The sequence below is a fragment of the Sminthopsis crassicaudata genome, chromosome 3 (assembly GCF_048593235.1).
Source record: "Sminthopsis crassicaudata isolate SCR6 chromosome 3, ASM4859323v1, whole genome shotgun sequence".
Classification (NCBI taxonomy): Eukaryota; Metazoa; Chordata; class Mammalia; order Dasyuromorphia; family Dasyuridae; genus Sminthopsis; species Sminthopsis crassicaudata.
The window spans coordinates 435,946,616-435,970,578 of record NC_133619.1 but is presented as its reverse complement, the minus strand read 5'-3'; the positions used below and the strand labels follow the sequence as shown (position 1 = coordinate 435,970,578).

Below are 23,963 nucleotides of genomic sequence, written 5' to 3'. Positions count from 1 at the left end.
CCCAAGCCAAGTTATTTCGAGAAGGGAGGCAAGCTGCAGCCTACTGGCACTGGCTAGGGACCTAGAGGAACTGGTGGCAAAGTTGGGAGCCCCGTGGTGTTGGGATCTCTGGAAGGCGCTTCCGTTGGGTGTTCATTAAGGGGTGAGTTATTGCTACGCGAGCCAAAGGTCATTTCAAAGGCTTACGGTTGCGAGATCTTGTCTTTATAATGGCCAGGATGCTTTGTGTGGGTTTTTTTCCCCCCTAACGTGGTTAATGTTTTCAAATTACTGAGTCAACAAATTACAGAATCTGGATGCCAGAGGGGAAATGGTGATTCTTCCTTTCACCTAATTTTATCACATTTCCTTCACCCTCACCCCAAACTCGGCTTTGGTGGGCGGTAGTATTGGGGTGGTCTGTTTGCACGATTCTTGTATTTGTGAACCATTCTCATTTCTTAGGGTGTTTCCCGCCAAACTGAAACCCAGGAGTTGAGTGGACGTGGGCAAGGATTCCAGGGCTTTGTTTATTATAATAGACCTAAGATAGCCACCTCTTTACATCAAGCAAGAGTCCAGGATAATGGCGTCTGGGGTCTTGCTAGTAAATTTCCATTCTTTTTTTATTTTCTCTCTGCCTCCTCAGGGGAGCCATGGAAGCACTGGAGAGCTCAGAAGTTGTTTTATCTTTTGGCCCAGAATAGGCATATGCCACTTTCCATCCCCATCTCCCCTTTCAGTTATGGATCTCCAGCTCTCCTCATTCCCTTTCCCAAAGTTCCCTTTTCTAAGCGCATCTATTCTTTCACGTTTCTGCTCCCAGAGGTTAGCGTACATTCTCACAGAGCTCCTTTCTTCACCTGGGACTGTGGTTAACCCTAGGCCTCTATGAAAGTTAGGCATTTATTCCATCAGTCTGGTTTAGGAGAAAAGGGAGAGGAAGAAGAGAGAGGGTGCAGTTTTTTTCCTCCATACCCCTAATTTGGGAGGGCGATGAAATCTCAGGATTTTTGTTCTCAGAACTTCCAGATTCCTTCTCTTTATTCCCTGGACTTTCATTGTCGGACAAATCTGCCAGGGCGCGACAAAAGTTTGCCCTCCAATTTTTCCCCTCAAGCCAAAGTACTCCGTAGGAAAGGTTTTAGTTTTATTCATCGCCAAACCAAACCAATTCTCCTCTCCTTCTGCTGAATGCTATCTCTCTGAATTAGGGCTAGAACAGTGTACCCTACATACATTGATTATGAAGCTCTTAAAGGGGGGGGGGGGACGCTCTCGACACATTAGTGTGTAAGTTCGCAGAAGAGACAGCTTCCGCTGAGAGTTTTCCATTCTGTTCCAGATCCTCCTCTTCGGATTATCAAGAGAAACCTGAAGATCCTACAAAGAGAGTTAAAGACAAAATTCAAGGGGGAAAAACGTAATCGTGGTGAGTGTTTTCTTTAATTTCACATATTTTCCACCCACCGTACCACTTAGGGATATTACCCAATCATTCCTACATCACAGATGTAGAACAAAACAGAAACTTTGATCTCTATGTGAATTGTAGCATTATTTCATGATAACCAATCACCAATCTTACAATATGTTGCTACTTAACGGGGTTAATTCTCATGCCTTAAATGTACAGTGTGTTATAGTTTTGAGTTATCTGTTTTAAATAAGTGATTTTAAAACTGCTAGCCCAGAAATTGGCATTGCCTATAATAACCAAGTGGGGAAAAGAACTTGAGAATATCTGAAAATGCTGCCTTATAAAACAATTAACTTTTACGAGCTGAAATTGCAGGGAGAAAATTTGAAGACCTAGAAATATTAGACAACTCTAACGGGAGTGAGAGGGAACAGTCTTTCCTCAGAAAGGTATATAAAGTCACACACCCAAGTCATAGAACATATATGTTCAAGAAAAGAAATATGCATAGTAGACTTCTTAATCCCTGTTTATCAAAAGCAGAGGATGAGCAGAAGGAACCAATATGCTATCCCCACTTCCCTCTAGACCTACATGGAATTTATAAAAAGAACGTAATTTACTAACAATGGCGGCTCTTGTCAAATCCCATCGATTCTACTCCCCCCCCCCCCCCCAACGCAGCCCCTCTTCCAACTGCACCACAAATAAGAAAGAGTCCGTGTTTCGGAGTTCTTCTCGGTAGGACAGAGTGCAGTGTAGAGTCGTTTCCGTTAGGTGCCCTGAACTTTTGCCGTTCCAAAGTGCCCTGTAGAAAAAAGTGCTCTTCGTTCTTGGAGAGAAATAAAGGTTCAACAATAGTCCCTGGGCCCTGGGATGATGTAGTCTGAGTCCTGGCGGAGGAGAGCTACGGGGGACTGATCGGACCACTTTATATAGATCTCCCCTTCCTGTTGGCCAAGCTGGAAAAAGTGCGGCGTCGGGAATTCTTTTGCTGGTCTCCCTCCTACGCGGAGGCTGTTTTACACTTCTGAAAAGTGCGAGAGAGCTTGGGAAGTGTTTTCCTTTTCATTCCTTACTGAAGCGTTTACTGCCCGTCGTACTAGCAGTCATAAATTTTGTTACAAGGCGCAATGACAGGTGCATTGATATGCACCGCGAGAGCTCCGGCTGCTTAATAACCCCATCCACTGGCCGCTCTGACTGCCTTTTATTTATTCGGTATCATATTAGGTATTGATCCCCAACAGAATTAAGTGTAGTGAGCAAGTATTAGTACCGAGCTGCTTCATATGAATATGTTTGGATGTCGGATCGAACGCAATTGGGAGGCCGGGAACTTGTCAAGAGAGAAGTTTGTATTCTTACACGTGGATACGTGGGGGTGGGTGGGTGACCGTTTGGCGCCACATTCCTGCTGCCTCCCTTGTCTTCAAACTGAACTTCTAAAAGGATTGGAGTTACCAAGGAAGCTAGGCTCTTCCCTGGGGACAGGAAGAAAGGACACACGGCCCATTTCTGGGTTGGAGGACATTCTTAGGATTGGGCAGCCTGGAATCAGATACTGGATGGGTGGGTCAAACTGACTTTATTGCCTGCAACATATGGCAAAGGTTCATTCGGCTTTAGCCTCCAACCCTTTTTTCAGGGTCGTGCTCCTGGGACGAGCCTGCAGCCTGTTTGCAGAAATCCAGCTTTTCTGTGCCTCCCCCATATATGGTCTTACCCCAGGCATTTTTCTGCTGAGCCCAAATGTACTAAGGTACCAAAGGGTGGAAAAAAAAAACTTAAGAGGGGGGGGATCCAAAAGATGAGCCACTGAACAGTTGACCATTGTCCAAGTGATTTATGACCCATTCCTCCTTTTTAGGTTCAAGCAGAGTTCACAAGGAGTAAAGATTTCTGAAAAGAAATAGAGTTTAAAAAAAAAAAAAACTAGTTCCTCAGCAATATTCTCATTTTCTTGTTTTTAAAGAGGTGGTTTTTTGGGAAACATTATATACAAGGCCCTACACAATAAAAAGTGGTGGTCCGGTGCACACTGTTAGAGAATGTACAATTAACCAATAATTATTGAAGTACTCATAAAATTCTTTAAGACAATGGAAATCAAGATACTGAACTTTGAATTTTGTGTGCTATACTTTTAGATCTCATACACATAACACATAACTCCCCTATAAAATACTTTATGGATGTTTAATATCACACAGTCTGTAAGCATATAATATTATAGATAAACAGATACTATACATACTTTCTCCTATAGACATGAGATTGTCTTAAGCAGCTACTTTAATTTGACTGGTGTGCTTATAGCATGTCTGAAAGTAATTTTTTTTTCTGAACCTTACAACAAGAAAGGGGGTATTTATTTATTTGCTACAGTAGTTATCTAGATGAATGGCAATATGAAAAGCTTGAAGTGTTCTTGAGTTTTGGTGATCAGAATCTTATCCATTAAGCTTTAGATGTATAAAGTGCCAGGATTCTAAAGAATGAAAAGAAGAATTTTAGGAAAAATCTAAAGCCTCCTTAGCCAAGGCCTTTTCAAACCTAGTATTTGACTCCTATGAGTTATCTAACCCTGTATTGGTCATATGATTAAAGAAAAGGCTGTCATTTTTCTATTTAGTTACTTTAATTATCAGGGCAAGATGATGACATTAAAAATGTGTAGATAAAGATGCAACTGTTTTAGATACAAATAGGTAACTACTGCTTATCATGGGAAAACTGAAGAATGTTTATTTGGATAAATGTCAAAAAAAAGTATTGAAAGTGAAAATTCAGACACAAAAAGCATTGCTTTCTCAGTTTCATCTTCAGAACAACCAACTGACCTGCAAAGAGCTTTTACTAGCCTGTCTTTCATCAAGTAACTCTATTCAAGATATGTATCAAAATCAAATTTTAATTTCAAGTTTAGAATTTTAGAATTCGAGGAAGAATTTTTTATTCTTAGATTGATATTAGACTCAAAGCAGCAAATTGGCAAAAAAAATAAGCAAACTGAGGAAATTTTTTTTTGTGCCAATAATTGCTTCAAATATGCTAAGTAATGCAACTTGTATAAGTAATTCAGGTTATCTTAATTGCCTACATGGAAGCCTAGGGAATGTCTCAAGAGAAGAGATTCAAAGATTTAAACTGAGGAAATTGATCATTAATTAAGACAAGGGAGCTGACCTATGTATTTTCTTTATCATACAAACAAAAGTTTTGGAATACTATTAGTTATACTTTAACTTCTTAGGAATCTTTCAAGGAGTAGAAGATGTGGAGAGAAGCCCCTATCAAGAGTCAGGAGTTACAATAGGGGTGGAATTTTCCTTATGAGGGGGGGAGGATTCTAATTCTGGTTCCATCCATCATGTCATGAGTGACTCTCTTGTTGAAGACAGACACAGAGAGAGCAACATTAACAGAAAGGAAGGGAGGGAGGGGGACACACACACAGAGAGAGACAGAGACAGAGACAGGCAGAAAGAGAGAACAAGAGAGAGAGCAAGGAAAGGAGGGAGGAGGGAGGGAGAGATGGACAGACAGAAACACAGAGGTAGGGACATAGAGATCAAAACAGAAACAGAGATGGACACACATACATAGACATACTATATCAAAGTAAAGGTGGATAAATACAATCCTTTATAGACTAAATCGAGAATAAAAAAAAAAAAGTTGAAAACCAGCTTACCTATGCTTACTCAACCCACTCATTTAAGATTCACAACTTTCCAATTCATCACCAAAGAACCTTCACTTCAGGTTATAAAGAGAGATATAAAACCTTGAATTAATAGAGGATTTTGTTGGAGGATTAGGGTAGAGAATCATTGGGTGTAATTCTGAGAACATTTCAGTAGTCTTAACAGATTTTTTATTTCTTATTTTTCTTCCTTACTAACTTTAAGACCTCATTCAGCTTTATATGACTCCCTGTGACTCCATGAATGACTTAGACTCAGAAATAGCCATCCATAGGAAATCTTGTCATTCTAAGGATCACATTGGATTTTTTCTTCCTTCATCTAGTAGAAGTATTTTCAAGTATATTTCATTTTTATTTTTCTACATGGCTTAAGAAATTCACAACTAGTGTGTTGGAGGAAAAATAAAAACATCTTAGAAGGCAAGTCCAGAGAGGGAAAGAGACAGAGAGAAAGAGATAGAGTGAATAATGCATTTCTTGTTCAAGGAGAAATATCTTTTTCTTACAAGAGTTTAGGCAAGCTGAATCACAAGAACAGCCTTTCTCCTTCATCCCTCCTTCTTTCACAAGTAGATATAAATAAAATGATTGGTAATAGGACCCAACTGGGGGTGGGAGGGAGTAATATCTATTCTTTAGTGACTTATCTTGCCAATGTCAATCCCATTGAGCTCTCTTCTCTTTCTCTCCAGCAGGTTGCCCCCTGGGCTGGGGCTGAACCATAGCCTATCCAAGAAGTCAGTGGGAGCTGGAGGTGAAGGTGAAGGAGAAGGTGGCAGTCAATGTTATTTGAGTTGGGTCATCAGGCCCCAGAGATTCCAGAGTACACAATGCAGAAGACTGCCTACTATGAGAACACGGGCCTCTTTGGGGGTTATGGTTATGGCAAGGCTGCTGATACTTATGGCTATGGGTCTACTCATCAGCCTTACCCACCCCCTGCTGCCCCTGCAGCCCTGGATGCTGATTATACAGGTTCTGCTTGCTCCATCCAGAGCTCGGCACCAATCCGTGCCCCAACTCACAAAGGTGGGGAGCTCAATGGTAGCTGCATGCGTTCAGGTGGTGGGAGTGGCCAGGCTGCTGGGGGTGGCAGTCAACCCCCTGGCTTGAATACAGATCAGCAGCCACCCCCACCCCCACCCCCACCACCTACACTACCCCCATCCTCACCTACAAATCCTAGTGGTGCTACCCCAGCCAAGAAGGCCAAGGGTGGCCCTAATGCCTCCGGCTCTTCCTCTGCTACCATCAGCAAACAGATCTTCCCTTGGATGAAGGAATCCCGGCAGAACTCCAAGCAGAAGAGTAATTGTACCACTTCAGGTAACCATCCATTTGCTCTTTTCCTTTAAGGTCCCATAATCTAACCCCCATCTCATCCAAGGACATTCTATCCAACCTAGACTCATGGAGTTAGAAAGGATCATCTGAAACACCATATAATCGCATTGGGCTCTTTTTATAAAATTCAGAAACTACCTCTCCAACATCTTTGACAGGTATACTTCTTTCATATATAGCCTCTGCTGAAACACTTCAAACTTGGGAATTCATTATCTTTAACTCCATTCTATTATTGGACAACTCTAGCTGTAAGAAAACTTTTCTTTACATTGAGCAGAAATCTACCTCCACTATTTCCAGTCATTATTCCTAATTGTTCCCTCCAGAACAACAGCAAATCTCTATTCCTTCAAATATTTGAATCGAATTTAAATCAACAAACTTTTATTAGTTGAAGTCACATCTGTAGGTGATGAAACTATGCCTTTTAACTTATTTTATTGAATTTTATCCTATTCTCCAAGTGTATGGCCCCCAATTCATCTCAGACTCATCCAACCTTGTCAGATAGGCTCAAAACCATTTAATTATTGTTTTTTTTGGGGGGGGGTCATAAAGAAAGAGCAGCAGAATCTCAGTTATAGATAACCCTGGGACTCCTTCACTTAAGAGTCATGAGAGAAACAGAACTAAGGAAAAGTGTCTTTTGTTCAAGTCAATCCAACAAATATTTACTGTTTAAGTTACTGTACTAGGTATTGTAGGAAATACTATCAAGAGATGATAGGATCAAGGTGATGAAGGACAGAAAAAGGACTTTCTATTTTTAAAAGAATAGGAGTAGGTCAGGGTATGCTTCTTTTGATCTGTGATCAACACTCTAGGCTTTGGTGGTGTCCTACATTCTTTAATTTGGCTTGCAAATAGTGGGTAAACATAGTTTTCCAGACCAAGGCATTAGGGAAATCAATGAATCTGACTTGGTGTCAGGTTTCTAGTTTTATTGTTGCTCTCTGTTCTCTTTTCCCTAAGAAAGGTCAACTAACCACTAAGCTTCTTTTTCTGCCCTCTAGCCTAGAGAAAGTGTTCAAGAAACACTCAACCTTCCATTTGTTCCCTGTCTTACCAAGGAGAATAACCTCTGGGCATCTTCTTGGGTATCTCTATGGATACCTTCATTCCTTTCTTTCTTTAGTACTTTCACCAATGGGAATTTTGAGTGAGTTTTTTCCCAGAAGAACTGCATCCTTTAAAGTGCCATCCCTATCCTTATCCCCAAGAAAAAGAGCCTCCCTAAAGACCAAGAATAGCTTTCCCAGTTTTCTGTTCTCTGGGTGGAGTTACTATTGAATCTGCAGATGAAATGAAGTTTGGAAACTAGTTCCCCAGTGCCTGAAACTTTCTTTGTTCAAAATAGTCTCACCTCATAGCACTTGTGAGCACAACAATATTTAGCACTCAGAAGACTAGTTTGAACCTTCCTGCCAGAGATGAACTGGGGCTGAGAAGGATAAGAAGGGACTGTTGGTGTGAAATGTATTTCATCATTTATTTCTATTCTACATTCAAACATCTGGGAACATATGGATCTTCCCGGAGTAATGCCTTAGGGTCCAAAATAAATTTGGAAATGTTATTTTCAGGGGGTATGGAAATGGTCAGAGTCTAAAGCCATATGCTCAATAGTTAGAGACCTGTGTGGTCTTTCTTCTAACCTTCACTTCTCTTTCTGTCCCGTCAGGAAGCTTAAACCAGGGAATGGCTTCTATGGGGAGGAGGACTGGGAAGAGGTGGAAAGGAGATACAGGAATCTCCTCTTATCTTTAGTTGCCTCAATTCTTCAATCTCTCTGTGTGAGGCTGACCCCCGCCCCACTTTTTTCTCTGTTTCTATCTCCTCCTTCCTCAACTCAGGTGAGAGCTGTGAGGACAAAAGCCCACCAGGTCCGGCTTCCAAACGGGTCCGTACAGCTTACACAAGTGCTCAGCTGGTGGAGTTAGAGAAGGAATTTCATTTCAACCGTTACCTGTGCCGTCCACGCCGGGTGGAGATGGCCAACTTGCTCAACCTCACCGAGCGCCAGATCAAGATTTGGTTCCAGAACAGACGGATGAAGTACAAGAAGGACCAGAAGGCCAAGGGCATCATGCACTCGCCTGTGGGTCAGTCTCCAGAGCGCAGCCCTCCACTGAGCGGGGCTAACCACGTGGGCTACTCAGGCCAGCTCCCCCCAGTGCCGGGGCTGGGCTATGATGCTCCCTCGCCTCCTTCTTTCGCCAAGTCCCAGCAGAACATGTACGGCCTGGCCGCCTACACGGCGCCGCTCAGCAGTTGCCTCCCACAACAGAAGAGATACCCAGGCCCTGAGTACGAGCACCACCCCATGCAGAGCAACGGGAGTTTTGCCAACGCCAACCTGCAGGGCAGCCCGGTCTACGTCGGTGGGAACTTTGTCGATTCCATGCCGGCCTCGGGTCCAGTCTTCAACCTGGGCCACCTCTCCCACCCCTCGTCGGCCAGCGTGGACTACAGCTGCGCCGCCCAGATCCCGGGCAACCACCATCACGGACCGTGTGACCCCCACCCCACCTACACAGATCTCACGTCTCACCATACATCTCAGGGAAGGATTCAAGAAGCCCCCAAACTGACGCATCTGTAGTGGGCTCCGGTCCTGTAGGAGGGCGCTGCAGCGACGGACTCACGTTTGAATTACCTCACTTTGGTTTGGGTTTGTTATTTTCTTTTTAAAACATTTTGTTTGTTTGTGTGCCTGTTTTACCCTTTTCCTTTCCTCTCCACTCCCTTGACGTGCCCTGGTCCTGTAACTCAAAGGGCCCACAGTCTAGCAGTGGAGGGGTCTCCCTTCTCCTAACCGCTCCTCCTTTGGGGTAACTCTCCATAAATCAACTAAAAGGATCCTCTGTGAGCATGACAGTGCAATATACTGCAAAGCAAGGGACTAATAATCTGGTAATGATGTACTGGAAGGTAAGTCTTAGATCAATTAGAGTTAGCAGCACGTCATGCAGAGGGGATGTAGACCAAGTGTGAGCGATGGGATCTTTCTTGCCTGCATCGAAGCTTATTTCCAGAGACGTTAATTTATATGATTCCTCAATAATGTAAGGATTGCATAGGACTAAATGACATGTATTTATTATTTTAAGCGAGTCATTTTGTATCACGGATTATTTATCCTTGTCTTAATGTATTTATGTGTATATTTGTAGAGTTTATTCAGCGTATCTTCGGGAGATCGATTCAGGTCCGCGGTGGCTACGTTTCACCTATTTAGTCTACTTGGTCTGAACCTAGTTGAGAGAGTAGTTTTGAACAGTTGTAACAGTGGCTGGTGTTTGTAGTTTATGTGAGGATTAATTAAGACCGCAAATTGTAATTCATGAATAGAGTGGCACAGAACATTTCGAAAAGGCGGTTTTGCATTTTCTGAACACACAGCACACACCACACACGGTTTATTAATTTCAAGTTGTCTGGTACCATTTGAACAAATACTTAGAATAAAAAAAAAAAAGTACGTTTCTCAGTTAGAAGTGTATCTGTTTTGATAATGCAGCCTTGCGAGCAGATCACGCTGCCATTTTCTTGCTGAAAACAAAACAAAACAAAACAGGGACACAAAGCCCTTCTGAGGCTGACGATTGCTTGTGGATGGGAACCCAGAGCCCTAAGTCTTTATGGGGGCTACTTTCCGACATTCCAGCTTTTCGAACCTAGAGGAGGAAAACCCTAGATGGCAGGAATTAAGAGCCGTTTTAATAGTGATGATTTCATTAGAGGTTTCCGGAAAGACTCACAATGCTGCTGCCTCTCTCCTTTGTTGCTTCTACCGTCGTCTTTCTACTAGGCAGGAATCGATTTTTTTGTAGACTTCATTTCAATTTGGGAGACTCAAGCTTACTTTTGTGCATTAAGTAATAATATATTTTAAAAAGGAACTTTGAAAGAAAAATGACAATCAAAGAAAAGATACAAGGCACAGAAAAAAAAAAAAAAAAACCGCAGCCCACCACCCATAAATCCCGTGGAAATGTGCTCAGAAGCTTTTACTTAGATGATGCTGTTCACGATTCACCTCGTTCTCTTTTGTAGTACCCAGTGGCTCATTTCCAAGGAAAACAAACTTTAACTCACAATGTAAAATAATAAAAGTTTCACTAACAGAACCGAAAACAACAAACACCTCGTTTACTTCCCCTTTTTCCTCCTTCCCCCCCTTCACCTAAGACGCCAAGGCATTTTGGGTTTGAGAACATTTTGTAAATATCATTGAATGTCATTGGCTGGGCCCATTATAACTGACATCATCTTCTCTAAGGGGCGTTCTTTGAAAACGCCTCCAGATAAGGGTCAGTTCTTTAGTATTTCCAGCGAAGTCTTCCGACTCTTCTTTCTCTATTGGGTCTGACAAATCCTGCAGCTCCTATCTCCAGCCTCTGGTGACAAGAGGTGAAATGCCTGTTGTAGGAAATATTTTAACTCCTCATCCTCTGGTCCAACAGCAATCTTTTCTCTTTGATGTTTGTGTTTCGCTAAATAATAATGACTTCAATAACTTTTAGTTATCTGCTCTTTTTTGTGCTGTTTCGAAAGTAGAATGTTAGATTGGAGAAAACAAAAGCATTCTCATTTCCTTTGATCCAAGTAGGATCATATATTTCAATTTCATGTTATAGATGTGTGAAAACAAACCAAAAGAATAAACAGCTTCAAATGAAGGTATATTTTACCCACTTTCAGGCTAAAAATTGTTTTCTATGGAAATCTGCAGCAATAGGCAAAATCTATAATTATCCAGAACGAAATGATTTTTAAAGCTATTAGGAAATCTCTAAAAGAGCACATTGCCTTTCAAGGACTATATTAACCTTATACTAACTGGCTAAATATTAAATAGACGAATTGTCAGATTATTTAGATTTCAACTATTTTCCCCATCTCCTCTTCCTCACGTAACTAATAATAATATATATATATGTGTATATATATACATATATATATATATATACTGCATCATCGCTACAGGCGTTTTCTAGGGTGTTATGTGACCGCAGGGGTGTCTGCTGACTCTAGTGGTATCTGCAAAGACCCAAATGTTATTTTCAGTTCAGGGTTCCATGGATTAGATTTTAAATGGTGTCTGTTTTGGCTGACATCATTGCTTCCTCTTTTATTCAGATTCTAGACAAATACATGTTTATTAACCATTTCTCTTTTTCCTGTATCTCGGTCATTGGATATAACACTGGAGAAAGAAGGTTTTAGTCTTGGGGCCTGAAGGACTGGTTTGCCCTCCCTGACCTCCATCCAAGTGGTGAAAATTGGGATTCCCGTCCCCTTCTCCTCCCAACTCCACCCCCCACCCAATTTCAGAAGGCCAACAAAGCTTGAAAATTTCTCAATTCCCAGTTCTCTTCATTGATATGAGGGATCATGTGATAAGTAAATTCGGTTTCTTCTCTCCTTCTCTCACCGCATAGGGTGGAGGCAGTAGCGGTAGGAGAGAGAAATAGGGGAGCGGTCGAGAATTATTAAAAGAAATGTTTCTCAAGCAGCGATGCTGCCATTTGGAGATTGTCACACAAAATAATGGAAACAGAGGGGTGTGTGTGTGTGTGTGTGTGTGTGTGTGTGTGTGTGTGTGTGTGTGTGTGGTGTGTGTGTGTGTGTGTTACAGAGATATCAATAGAGAGAGACTTAGGGATACAAACATATATAAGCAGCAACTTTGGCATATACTAACGTATCCTACTCTCCACATATCCATTTAAAACATCATCAATTATAAATTACCCGTCTTGGTCTCCATCATAAATTCAGCTCCTTTAGAACTTGCAAATAATGCTATGAACCATCAGAACCCAAGCAAAATAAAATGCCCTCCTTAACTGCAAGAGTTTTCAAACCTTTATTTCGAAGCGTCACCTCCCAATGTTTGATCCCCTTCTCCAGCGTGCCTTCTTCATCCCCATCCCAGACTTCCCCCATGACCCAACCCTGCCTCAGAGTCTTAGTTTTCAGCCTAACTCGAGAAGGTTACAAAAGCAGCTCTATCTAGGGAGGCGCAAAAACCGCCTCTTCGACTGCCAGTCCTCAGAAATAAAGAAAAAAGAGAGTGAGATGGTGGGGGAGGGGAAGGAGAAGCGGAAGAATCCCAGGGATCGCGGAATGAATCTGGGTCTTGAGGCCAGACTGCCTGGAAACTCTTCTTTGTTCTATCGGTGATTTGACCGAGAAATTTTGGGGAAAGAAACCGGTTATTCTAGCCGTAGAGCACACATTGTTGGGCTGGGTTCAGGCCATTGTTTCGAAAGAAACACAAAGCAATTGAAATCCTCCGTCGCCTGCTGCAGGCTGGGGATTGGTGAGGAGGGCGGGAAGGAGGGAATCAGTTAAAGAGGTGCTGGATCGAAAGCCAGAGACTCAGTCTAAGGTCCCATGAGATCTCTTACAGAGTTGACTAGGCCTTGGGCTCGGTGTGGGAGGAGGTTTGCTGGGGATAAGGGATGAAAGCTAGTGTCTTTGTGTTGTCGATTTCTAATGGAAATCCGTTGTGAGAATCAGACAAAGGAGAACTGTTTAGATGAAATGGAATTACAAGAGAAGGGAATGGTCCTCAAACCTAGGCCCTGGTCTCTGGGAGATTGCACAAGTTTTCCAAAGAGGAAACCACTTCTCCGGTTCCCAGACACTCTCTCTTCCTACCTCTATCGTCTTCTTTCTCGAAGGGATAAGTAGAAGGAGAAATATTTCTCTGAACAACTTTGAAGACTAGGCTGAAGAGAAGCAGCTGTGGGCCTGTGTGGGTGAAATGGGGCCTGCGAGGACCCCAGGATCACTGGGACCGAATAGTGAAGCAAACCAGGCCAGAGGGTTCTTCCTGAGACTAGAAAAAGGTGGGGTGGGAGTTGGGGGATGAGAACTTGTGCACCCCTGTTAGGGAATCTAACACATTGTGAACAGATATTGGTCCACTCACCATTTTCAGTTCTTTAACAAAGAGGAATAGGAACTGAATGGAAAAATGAAAGAAGGGATAAAGTTGGTCACATCAGTCAAGGGAACTGAGACCATACTACATATGGGCATACTACATACTACATGGTATGTAAAACTACATATTAAACTACATATTAATTTGGTGTGGGTATACAAGTCTAGGGGTTGGTGCCAGTTATGAGGCCTAGAAAAGGGAGAATAGGAAAGAATGAGCTGTTACATACAGATTCTAGTGTCTGGTTTTCAGACCCTGATCTCATCCAGAGATCTGACAGAGAAAAATCTGCCTCTGGTGGAATCATTAAGTCAACCATCTATTTGTACCAAGAGAAACTTCAAAAAGGGAGTGGGAAGGAGAAGGGAAGAGAAAAAAGGGAGGGAGGGAGGAAAGAAGGGAAAGAGAGTAGAGAGAAAGAGAGTGGGGGAAGAGAGACAGAGAGAAAGAAAGAGACTGTGCTGTTTTCTTTTCTCCTAGCCCTGTACCCTATCAGAGGTACATCAACTGAATTGGTTTCTGAAACCCTAGAGGCTGCTAACCTTGCTGAACAAGATTTTTCGAATTTCTATCTGTAAGGGATATTAAAAGATAGTGATTACCTATACTAGTTACTCTTGTCTTCTCTTCTCCTCAGTCTGTAGTCTTATGTCCCTGAGAAGAAATGTACTGGGACAGGCGGTTAGTGAGTTTAAGCTCTCCATCTGTTGGGGTTTTTATACAAAAAGTAGAGGTCGGGAGAGCCACAGATGGAAGTTACCTGCATCCTAATATGAACCATTCCCATTTCTGACATTGATGAGAGGAACATTTCATCCCCTACTCCCAATACTACATATGGCATAGACTTGTTTTGTGAAACCAAAGGGCTTATTTTTACTTTACAAGAAAAAGCGGTGGTTGTGAAACCTCCTTGGGTTCTATATAGACTAGCAGTCTTCTTCAACAGGAAATTAGCAGTTTTCTTGAGATCATTCTCTTTAAAACTCAAAGAACAGGATTTTAAAAAGGTATTGAAGGTAATGTAACCCAACAGGCTGACAGCATAACCATCTTAGAGAGGACAAGGGAGCTTATACAGAGATGGCATAGTGATTCAAGGGAGCTTATTCACCCCAAAGACACAGGAGATACTCAAGGGAATTGGAATGAGGTTTACCCCTCTGAGATCTTGTATTCTTATTTTTAGTAGTTCATTTATTAGTGGTCCTTTGTGAGCAAGCTTAATAGGGAGAAGAATGTTCAGAACCTTAGTTGGGATTTGGTGGTGAATGGATAAAGCAAAGGTAGAATAAAAGTGATAATGGTAATAATAAGACAGCATGCAAAAGTAGATAGGAAGTCAGGAAAACCTGAGTTCAAGGTCTGCCTTTAACACATATTTGCCCTCACATTAAACAATCCACTTGACCTCTTAGCACCCTCAGTCCACTTTTTTTTTTTCCCCCTGAGGCTGGGATTAAGTGACTTGCCCAGGGTCACACAGCTAGGAAGTGTTAAGTGTCTGAGATCACGTTTGAACTCAGGTCCTCCTGAATTCAGGGCTGGTGCTCTATCCACTGCGCCACCTAGCTGTCCCCTCAGTCCACTTCTAAGTCTATATGAGTAGCTAATGTACAGCAGTGGATGAGGGAATTTTCACACTGTGAATGCCCGAACTATGATGTTACAGGATCAGACTAGTTACAACAGCTAAAAAAAAAATCAGATTTTAGGTAAAGAATTATTATCCTAATTTTACAGATAAGGAAACATGTTTAGAGCGGTTAGGTCACCCTATTGTTGTGGACAGTTTTGAAACTATGGCTCATGATTCTAAGTGTAGTGCTTTTATTATTATTATTATTATTTTTGCTATGTCATACTAGCTGTATCTTTCTGCTTCCTTAAAATCTTTATCCATCAAAATCTAAAGTAACATTGCTTATCAAAATTAAATACTTAGATGATTATCTGGGGTTGGACTTGGAGTCAGGGAAGATGTCAACCCCTGTCTAAACAACACTTACTGCCCTACTGCATTTCATGCAGTTCATGGTTTGAGGGCCAGTGGAATAGATTTGTTGACTCATAGACATTTAAGCATTTAGGAAGCCATTGCTCAGCACAAGATGTGCACATTGCTGATGATTCTGTTCTCAAGAAACTTATAATTTTATGGAAATAGTGGTGATGGGAAATACATGTATGCAAATAAGCAGGATAGATGAGAATGAGATAATTACAAAGGAAAGGTCCAGGGTAAGTGCCATTCTCTCTTTCTAGAGGATATAGTTGTGCTTGGAAAGAATTATGAACTTCAACAAATGGAGAAAGAGATTGGGAAGTCCATTCTGAACATGAGGAATGGTCTGAACAAAGACACAAGGACCAGAAGGGTCAGGACAAGAATGAGGTGGACAGAGAATGGTATAGTTTGGCTGGACTATCAAAGTAAGCATTATGGTATAAGACAAAAGAGGTAGGTTGCAACTACATTATGTATGGTCTTAAATGCAAGGACTAAAAGTTCATAGTTTATTTAGTAGGTGGTAGAGAGTCATGAAAAGTTTGGAGTTCAATGATCTTAATAAGACCTATACATCACCTCAGCAGCAACATGAAGAATGGGTTGAAGAGGGGAATTGAGTAGAGAAAACAAAGCTAGAAGCCTAAGTGACTTTGAACATGATGATGCCAGCACTAGAAATAGAGAAGTTTGGAAGTTGTCACCAGGTAAAAACAATAAGGAGACCCAATTAAATGCATAACACTAGCAGTTTCCAGGGGCACGAAAAAGACACCATTTCCACAGAGAGGGCCTGATGAGAGAATCCCTCACAGCATGGCAATCTATGTAAAGAAGAATTTAGACTGGAAGTCTAGGCTTCTTATATCTAGCTCACAACAAGATATCAGAGAAGTAAAAACCTAGGTAGGACTGAATGAAAGAGTATATGAAGGAAAAAGTATTTGAAAGAGACACCAATATAAATTAGGACATAAGGAGAGCTGTAGACCTGAAGCAAACATACCTTCCATACAGTCTGAAATTTGAAGAACTTGCCTTAATAGTTCCAAAGAGGATTTGAGATGAAACACCCAACGTGTATTTGCCAGATTATAATAAAAATTAAGATCGTTTCAGCTTCCTCTTCCTCTTCCTTTCCTAATATAAAGCCCTTGTAGAAGGTGCTCTCTGATCCTTTCCTTTTGTATACTGGGAATATGGATAAAAGGGCTAAGGCTGGGAATAAAATGGGTTTCAAGTGAGTCCAAAGGGAAGGGATTGATAATATCTCCTTCCCCTCCATCTCTATCCTATCTTCCTAGCTCCTTCTCAGCAGTAGGACAATTCCCAATCTCATACTAGCAGTGGCCAGCTGTTTGCAGACAAAACACAAAGGAAATAGCCACACCCTCTCGCTGCAAACGTTCCCCAGTCTCCCTGCAGCATCCCGAGGCGCTTTTAAGTCTATGAAGGGAAGGCCTAGGAGCTGGAAGTGGGTAGGAGGGAGACGCGGGGGTGAGAGGTAAACACGAGAAACAGAGGGGTTGTGGCTGACCGAGGCTCGTCTACCCAAGCGTTCTTCCTTCCCCCATTGGGAACAATAGTTGTCTCCTCCCCAGACTAGAAGCACAAAGGGGGCCCGTCTCTGCAACTATGAGCTCGGGTTGGTCAGCTGGATCCTACGTGACTCCACGTTCATTAGCATCTGTTTGTGACCACGAAATATCGACGTTATAGACTGTGTCTATGTGATATGTAAGGTTTGGGGGAGGGGTAGTAGGTGGATATTACTAAATCTACCTGAAATCTTTCCTGAAATCCAAACGGTGAGTAAATCAGCCTTACTGACTGGAGCATTGCCTTCTCAGCAAGGAGCCGAATTAAAGACCTGGATAAGAAGGAAGAAGGTGGCTTGGGACAGATAGAGGGGTGTTGTGTGTGCGTGGGGAGGGGGTGAAGGGAGGGAAGCTGGTTCTATTAAGAGTTCATCAATCACCCGATGTGCACTTCTCACTCGACAGCGGTTCCTCCTACTTGAGAGCAAGTCTGGGCCAGCTGGGAACCGACCAGAAACCACAAGCAGAGGAGACAGAGCTAACGGGCGAAACCCGCAGCTTCCTAGCTCCAGCAGGGAGGGGAGTAGAGATCAAACCTCTTCTCTGTAACAAGAGGAATGTAAAAAGGGACCTATCTGGGTAACCACAGATAGCAACCGCACCAGCCTCCCACCAGTCTTTCATCCCCATTATATCTTTGTCACACTGCCTATGCCAAACATTGCCACCCAAGGAACACCCACGGGGAGACCCTGTCAAACGCCAGTTTTACTATTACTCGACCCTCTCTTCTACACATCCAGATCCATTTTTCCCACTCTTCATCACATCTTCATAGGACACACAGAGACATACAAATAGATAAACACAGAGACTGTCCCCACTTTTACCGCAAACACCCAACTCTTCTTTTCCCTCAGTTATCATCAAAGAAATCTCTGCAAAGAGCATATAAAAGTCAGAATCAAAGAAGATAGTAATTCATTTTAAAAATCGACAATGAAAAAAATACTTAAGATCAGTATTCAACGGCAGTTAAACATGATTGGTTAGATAACTTACCTGCAAAAGATATATATGAATGGAAAAAGCAGGGGAAATTTGTGGTTGAACTTGAAGATAACCTTAAGCATTTTTATGGCCAAAATGATCATTAAAAACAAATTACCAATATGAAATTGATGCCTCTTTCTTCTTTTGACGTGTGAATGTATATATGATTGTGGGGCCAGGGGGAGGGTGAGAGGGAATGGGAAGGATTTCTAAATTCTTTCACATTTAGTTAAATCTAATTTAGCACAGTCTGTGGAATATAGGAGGTTCTTAGTAAGTGCTTATTGATTGATTGGACAAACATTTATTAAGCATCTTCTTTGACATATCCTAGGCACTAGGAGCACTGTACTAGACTCTCATATTATTATTATTCACAAGACATAAATGAATTTACAACTGGTCTTAAAAATTAACAAGACTCTGCTATTTGTGAGGGTTAATAAAACAAATTCAAAAGGGTCCCATTTAAAAAAAAAAACTTCCTTCTGCAAGGAAAAGTCTTTTTTTTTCTTTTTCTTTTTTTTTTTTAGGTGGCAGAAAGTTTAAGCCTATAACTTTCATTTGTTATTTCCTCCTTGGGAGGTTTTTAAGAAGTTATGTAAAGCTTTAGTTATATCATTGGAGAGGAGAGAGACCCATTTAAGAGCAGAATGTCAATGAATATCCTCTCTCTAACAAACTTAGTTTCAGGTTTTTTTTTCCCCTTTCCCTTTGTGATTTACACCTACATTCTTCTTATGTGGGGATGGAGGAGGGAAATACCACAGAACTAGCAGGAGCTCAGAAATGGGAGAACTTAAATTCAAACCTCATCTCTGAAGGCAACTCCTCTTGGTGACCCCAGGAAAGTTGTCCAACTTCTCTGACCTGTTTTTCTCTTCAGAAATGAGGGCTGGGCTAGATGTCTTCCTCAGTTCCAGATCCCTGAGATTCATCTAATGATCTCTTTTGTGGGGCAGAAGAACTTTATCTAAGGTTACTTTGCTTCCATCACTCTCTTGTTTCTCCCAAAAAGAAACATTCAAAGCTCATTACAATGTCATGCACTTTTAGACTTCATAAATTCTGTATTGACAAGAGACAGAGAGGTTAAGTGACTTATTTGATGAAACAGAACACATTTTGAGAAGTATTAATATAGTAGAAATCACTGGATGAGTCCTGTTTTTCTACTTACTATTGGATAAATCACTTAATCTCTCTAAGTCTCAGTATTCTCATCTGGAAAATGAATATAATAGCTGCAACACAGGATTTTGGGTGATGTATAGAAAATGAGTCAATAAAGCTGTTCCAATCAATACAATGATCCAAATTAACTCTGAAGGATTTAGGATGGAAAATGCTATCCATATCCAGGAAAAGAACTGATGGCATCTGTATACAGATTGTATAGCAGGCTTTTTTTTTTTTTTTAACTTTTTTTTGAGGATTTATTTTGGGATGAATATATGTTTTATTATTATTATATTTTTACAACATAACTATTATGGAAATGTTTTGCCTGACTATACACACACACACACACACACACACACACACACACATACACACACATATATATATATATATATATATATATATATATATATATATATATATATATATATATATATATATATATATATTATATGGAACAGCTTTCTTCTTCAATGAGGGGAATTGGAGAAGGAGGAAAAAAGAAAATCTGGAACTCAAAGTTTTAAAAACAAATGTAAAAAATGTTTTTACATGTACCCTGGGAAAATAAAATACCAAATAAATGAAAAAAATTTTTTTTTGTGTGTAAAGCATTTCATAACCTTAAATCTCACTTATTTTTATTGATAGTTTGGATTAAAATTCTTATCCCTGGGGATTTTAGACATTCAATTCTGCGCCTTCCTTATCTCCTCTGCTCTTAGTTGGGATGCATCAATCTGTTTTTTCCTCCTCCTATCATCCCTCACCCCAAGCCTTGTAGTTAATCCATTCAAATTCCAGAAGGGATTGTGCAGGTCTCTATCTCTGCCAGCAACCAATTTGGCTAAGATGCAATTCCCAATCTCACCAAAAAGAATCCAAAGGAACTTGGGATCTTATTTGAATCAACACTGCCTCCTGGGGTACAAGAACCAGATGAAGTTTGGCAGAGTATTAGCTAAATAGCAGGTGATTATTAATTAAATTACATAGGATCAGGCTAGAAACATCTTTAATACTTTCTAGGGAGGCTACTTCTGGTGGTAGTGGGATCATTTTCACTAGAAGTTTTCAAGGAAAAGCCAGATGACCACTTGTTGGTAATGTTGTGGGAGTGGGGGGTGTTGTTTGGTTAAATATGGATTGGACTGGATTAAATGATCTCTCAGGTTCTTTCCAATTCTGAATTTCATGAATTTGCTTTCATACAAGGGATTACTCCCTGAAATATATCACAGATCCTGCTCCATCTTAATTGATTTGTGTTCATGAGTTACTGTGGTTAAAAAACAATCAGAAAGCATATATTAAATATCTCTTATTTGCCAGATATTGTGCTGGGGATATAAAGAGAGGAGAAAAAACATTCTTTGACTTTAAGATTTGTTTTTCTATTCTAGACTTTGAAAATAATATAAATGACAAACGCATAAAAATTCTGTTAAAAATAATTGTTTACCTTTCTGTAGATGGTATCTCTATGCTTAGCTATTGCTGGGTACCAGATTAGCACATATACAATCCATCAATAGGCTAAAATTCCAAATCTTTCCAGTATGATAGGCAGACATTTGATAGGTAAAGAACTGGGGGGGGGGAGAAAAATAAAAGAATACTGCCTTTTCTCTAGAAATATTGTTCTTTTCTATTTGTAGTGAAGGGTTGCGCTAAACCATTTTCTTTCTCTTTCATCATCGTTCACTGAAATTTTTATGTTATTTTTAGTTAGTAATGACCACAGAATCTCCTCAAGGAGATTTTTATTTCTTTTCTTTTTTTTTTTTTTTTTGATATTTTTATTTCTCCAAATACATGCAAAGAATTTTTAATATTCATTTTTATAAGATTTTATGTTCCAATTTCTTTCTCCCTCCCTCTCATATTTCCCTTCTTCCCAATACAGTAAGCAATCTGAAATAGATTATACATGTACAATCAAAGGTATAGTTTAATTCTAGGGAGGGCAAATCCTAAACTCTGATTTCATTTGACCCATCTTCATAGGACTAGAACCTCTCTCCCTGTAGAGCTAAGGCCTGAGCTGTACTTTCCAGAGTTCTCACTGTCTCTTCAGACAGTTGATCTGAAGTAATTAAATTAAAAGAGATCCTTCACCCTTTGGACAGGGGAAGGTATAGGGCTGAAGAGTCAATCCAAGTCTTTCATTTCTATATCCTATAATAAGGACAAGGGAAAGGGAGAGAATGAGTACTTATTTAGAGCATACTATTTGTTAGGCACTGTGCTAAGCACTTTATAAATATCATATAATTTGATATAACAACTCTTGGAGGTAGGTACTGTTATTACTTCCATTTTACAATTGAGCAAACTAATACTAACAATGATTTAAAGGACTTGCACAGGATTACACTGCTAGTAAGCTTCTGAGGCCAGACTTGAACTTTGGTCTTCCTGACACTAGACCCAGCACTATTCACTATCCACTGCACCCCCAGCTTCCTCTAAGACAAGATTAAATTTTCAGGGCCCACACACTCAGCTTCATAGCAAAACCCAGAGTCAGGTTGATTGGAAGAAGGAAACCGCCTACTCTTTTTGAGACTCGTCTTCTCCTTGAAGGCAGGGCATTTGAGAGTGCAATTTAGAAGAACAGCCAACTAGTTCCACAGTCTTTTTTTACATACCAGTGTGGTCCCTGGTGGGAGGAAAGAATGTTCTTCTTCTAGTTTGGGCATGGACCTAAGCAGAAAAAAATTTCAAAGGCAGATCAGAAAACCCACAGACCAATTTCATGCCAACACATTGAGAGGGAAAGATGAGGGTACTCAAATCAATTTTTTTTTGCTACTCTTTTATCCTAAAGTCCATCTAAATCTAACTTTAGAGAGTTGAAATGGAGCTTCTCTATCTCTGTCTCCCCCTTCTCTCCCTTTCTTTCTTCTTTCTTTGACTCATTTCTTTTCTTCTCCTCTTTCCTTTTTATCTCTGTCCATCCCCTCCTTCTTTCTTGCTCCTTTCTCTTTTCTCAGAGCCTCAGACATTTCCAAAGAGATCCCAATGAGATGAGGAAATGTTTAATGGCACAGTACTCCATTAACCTCGCAGAATTGCTAAATACATGTTTTGCACAAGTATGGAGAACAATCTGCCTCTACATTCTGACACAGAAACCAGACGAAACTTGACTTCCCCAATTCAAAAGTCCTCAGTTTGGCTCTTTTTGCCCTTTCTTACTCTAAGACCTGACACAAATAGTTTTTAAAAATTTCTTTAGTGGTCTTCCAAATGTTTCTGCTGTTTGCATTTTTTTTTTTAGATCTTCTCCTTTTCTGACTTCTCCTACTTGTCTCCCTTTCTTATTTTGATCCTAGCCCTACTGGTCTGTCACATTTCAACTAGTTCTACTAATCTGGCTCATTCTCTTTATCCTCAGGCAGCAAGCATCTTATGCATCTTGGCTCACAAGATTCACCTTTATAAAAAAGCATCTCTCACAACAGTTCTGTGGGGTAGGCAGAGCAAATGCCCCTATTTTGGGGGGAAGGTGAGTGTTCATCACCACATAGCTAGAAAGTAACAAAAAGATTGTACCTCAAGTCTTCTGAGTTTTCCAGCACTCTTGACACTCATCAGACTGCTCCCCACTACTTAAACTATGAATTGATATCCCTCTCAATATGAATTATTTCTTAGGTCCTAAATTTAATGATGGTTAGATGGTTAGACTGCCTGTACCTTTACTCTCTCATGCTATAGTGGAAAGAGTTTTGGTGTAAAGACAGTGCAAATGAGATTGTTGGAGTCTACACTTACTAGCTGTGTGAACATGGAAAATTCTCAATAGACCAGTTCCCTAATCTATAGATAGGGATAACGATAGGTAGTGCCCTGCCTGCCTTGAGAAGTTGCTGTGAGACCAAAGTATTATTGACCATATATCTCTATATAAATGTAAATTATTATAGCTTCAGCCTCCCTACTTCTTACCTCACTGATTTTCAAATTTCTTGAAAATAGTACTAATTTTCTCACATAAATGGTTTAGGGTTGTGTTGTTGTTTTTTGTCTGTTTGGTTAAATTTTTTGTTTGTTTCTGTTTTTTGGTGGAAGAATGGGAAGGATTTAGAGGGAGAGCAGAGATGTAGAACTTACATTAGACACACACTTGGCTTCCCCAGTGTGTACTTGCTCTTAGGTTTAGGGAAATCTCTTTTAGGACAGTTTGATCATGCAAGTGACTGAAGAAAAAAGGGAGATATGCTTGTAATAAAGCTCTTGCTTATAGGATTTTTCAAGCGAATTGTTACGAATAATCTTAAAGGTTGAGAAAATTGGATCTCTATCTCTGGCTTCTTCCACTATTAAATCAGTCAAAACACTTAATGTTTGAAAGTGGTAGAAACTATGAAGAATAGGGCAGTGGGACTTATCAAAGCATTCCTACATCAACAGGACCTGAGGCCAGTCCCAATGCTGTCAACTCCAACTGAGAGGAAGTCTCCTCAGTATAGGGACTCAGCAGGACAACTGAGCTCCAGAGAATCTTTAGGTTGGAAAAAGGCACTCCATTATTGTAGTTCCTTTCTCTGAGTATTTAAGAGGAAAACATCAGCTTTTCCTTAGATTTCTGTGAATTTCACTTATTTATCATTAGATTTGTTCACTTTTCCTTCTTTCATCTGCAGCCAATTAAAACTCTCTCACCCTTTGGAAAATTTCAAGCAGGGATCTTTCCAGTGTAAATTTATAATAGGGTGGAAGGTGGGGGGAAAATGGGGAGAGAGGAGGGTTAGAGAAAG

The 23,963-nt window shown here is 40.6% G+C and overlaps 2 protein-coding genes across 2 annotated transcripts in view; both read left to right on the top strand.

The window, feature by feature from the left end:
• HOXD4 (homeobox D4) overlaps positions 1-1,411 on the top strand; it is a 31,295-nt gene extending 29,884 nt beyond the window's left edge. The window contains exon 5 of the mRNA XM_074303040.1: positions 1,325-1,411. The gene's annotated coding sequence lies outside the window, so the exon portion shown is untranslated. The remainder of the gene's footprint in view (positions 1-1,324) is intronic.
• Positions 1,412-3,019: 1,608 nt separating this feature from the next.
• Positions 3,020-9,948, top strand: HOXD3 (homeobox D3). The gene is made up of 3 exons (XM_074303034.1): positions 3,020-3,161; positions 5,807-6,437; positions 8,312-9,948. The coding sequence occupies exons 2-3, from the start codon at positions 5,894-5,896 to the stop codon at positions 9,058-9,060; spliced, it is 1,293 nt and encodes a 430-aa protein (XP_074159135.1). The 5' UTR covers positions 3,020-3,161; positions 5,807-5,893; the 3' UTR covers positions 9,061-9,948.
• The last annotated feature ends 14,015 nt before the right edge of the window (positions 9,949-23,963 follow it).

Bases quoted from the DNA above. Each gene is read 5' to 3' on its own strand.
- HOXD3 (XM_074303034.1), top strand. From the start codon at position 5,894: ATGTTATTTGAGTTGGGTCATCAGGCCCCAGAGATTCCAGAGTACACA. The intron at 6,438-8,311 runs GTAACCATCCAT...TCCTCAACTCAG, and splicing joins GAGTAATTGTACCACTTCAG to GTGAGAGCTGTGAGGACAAA.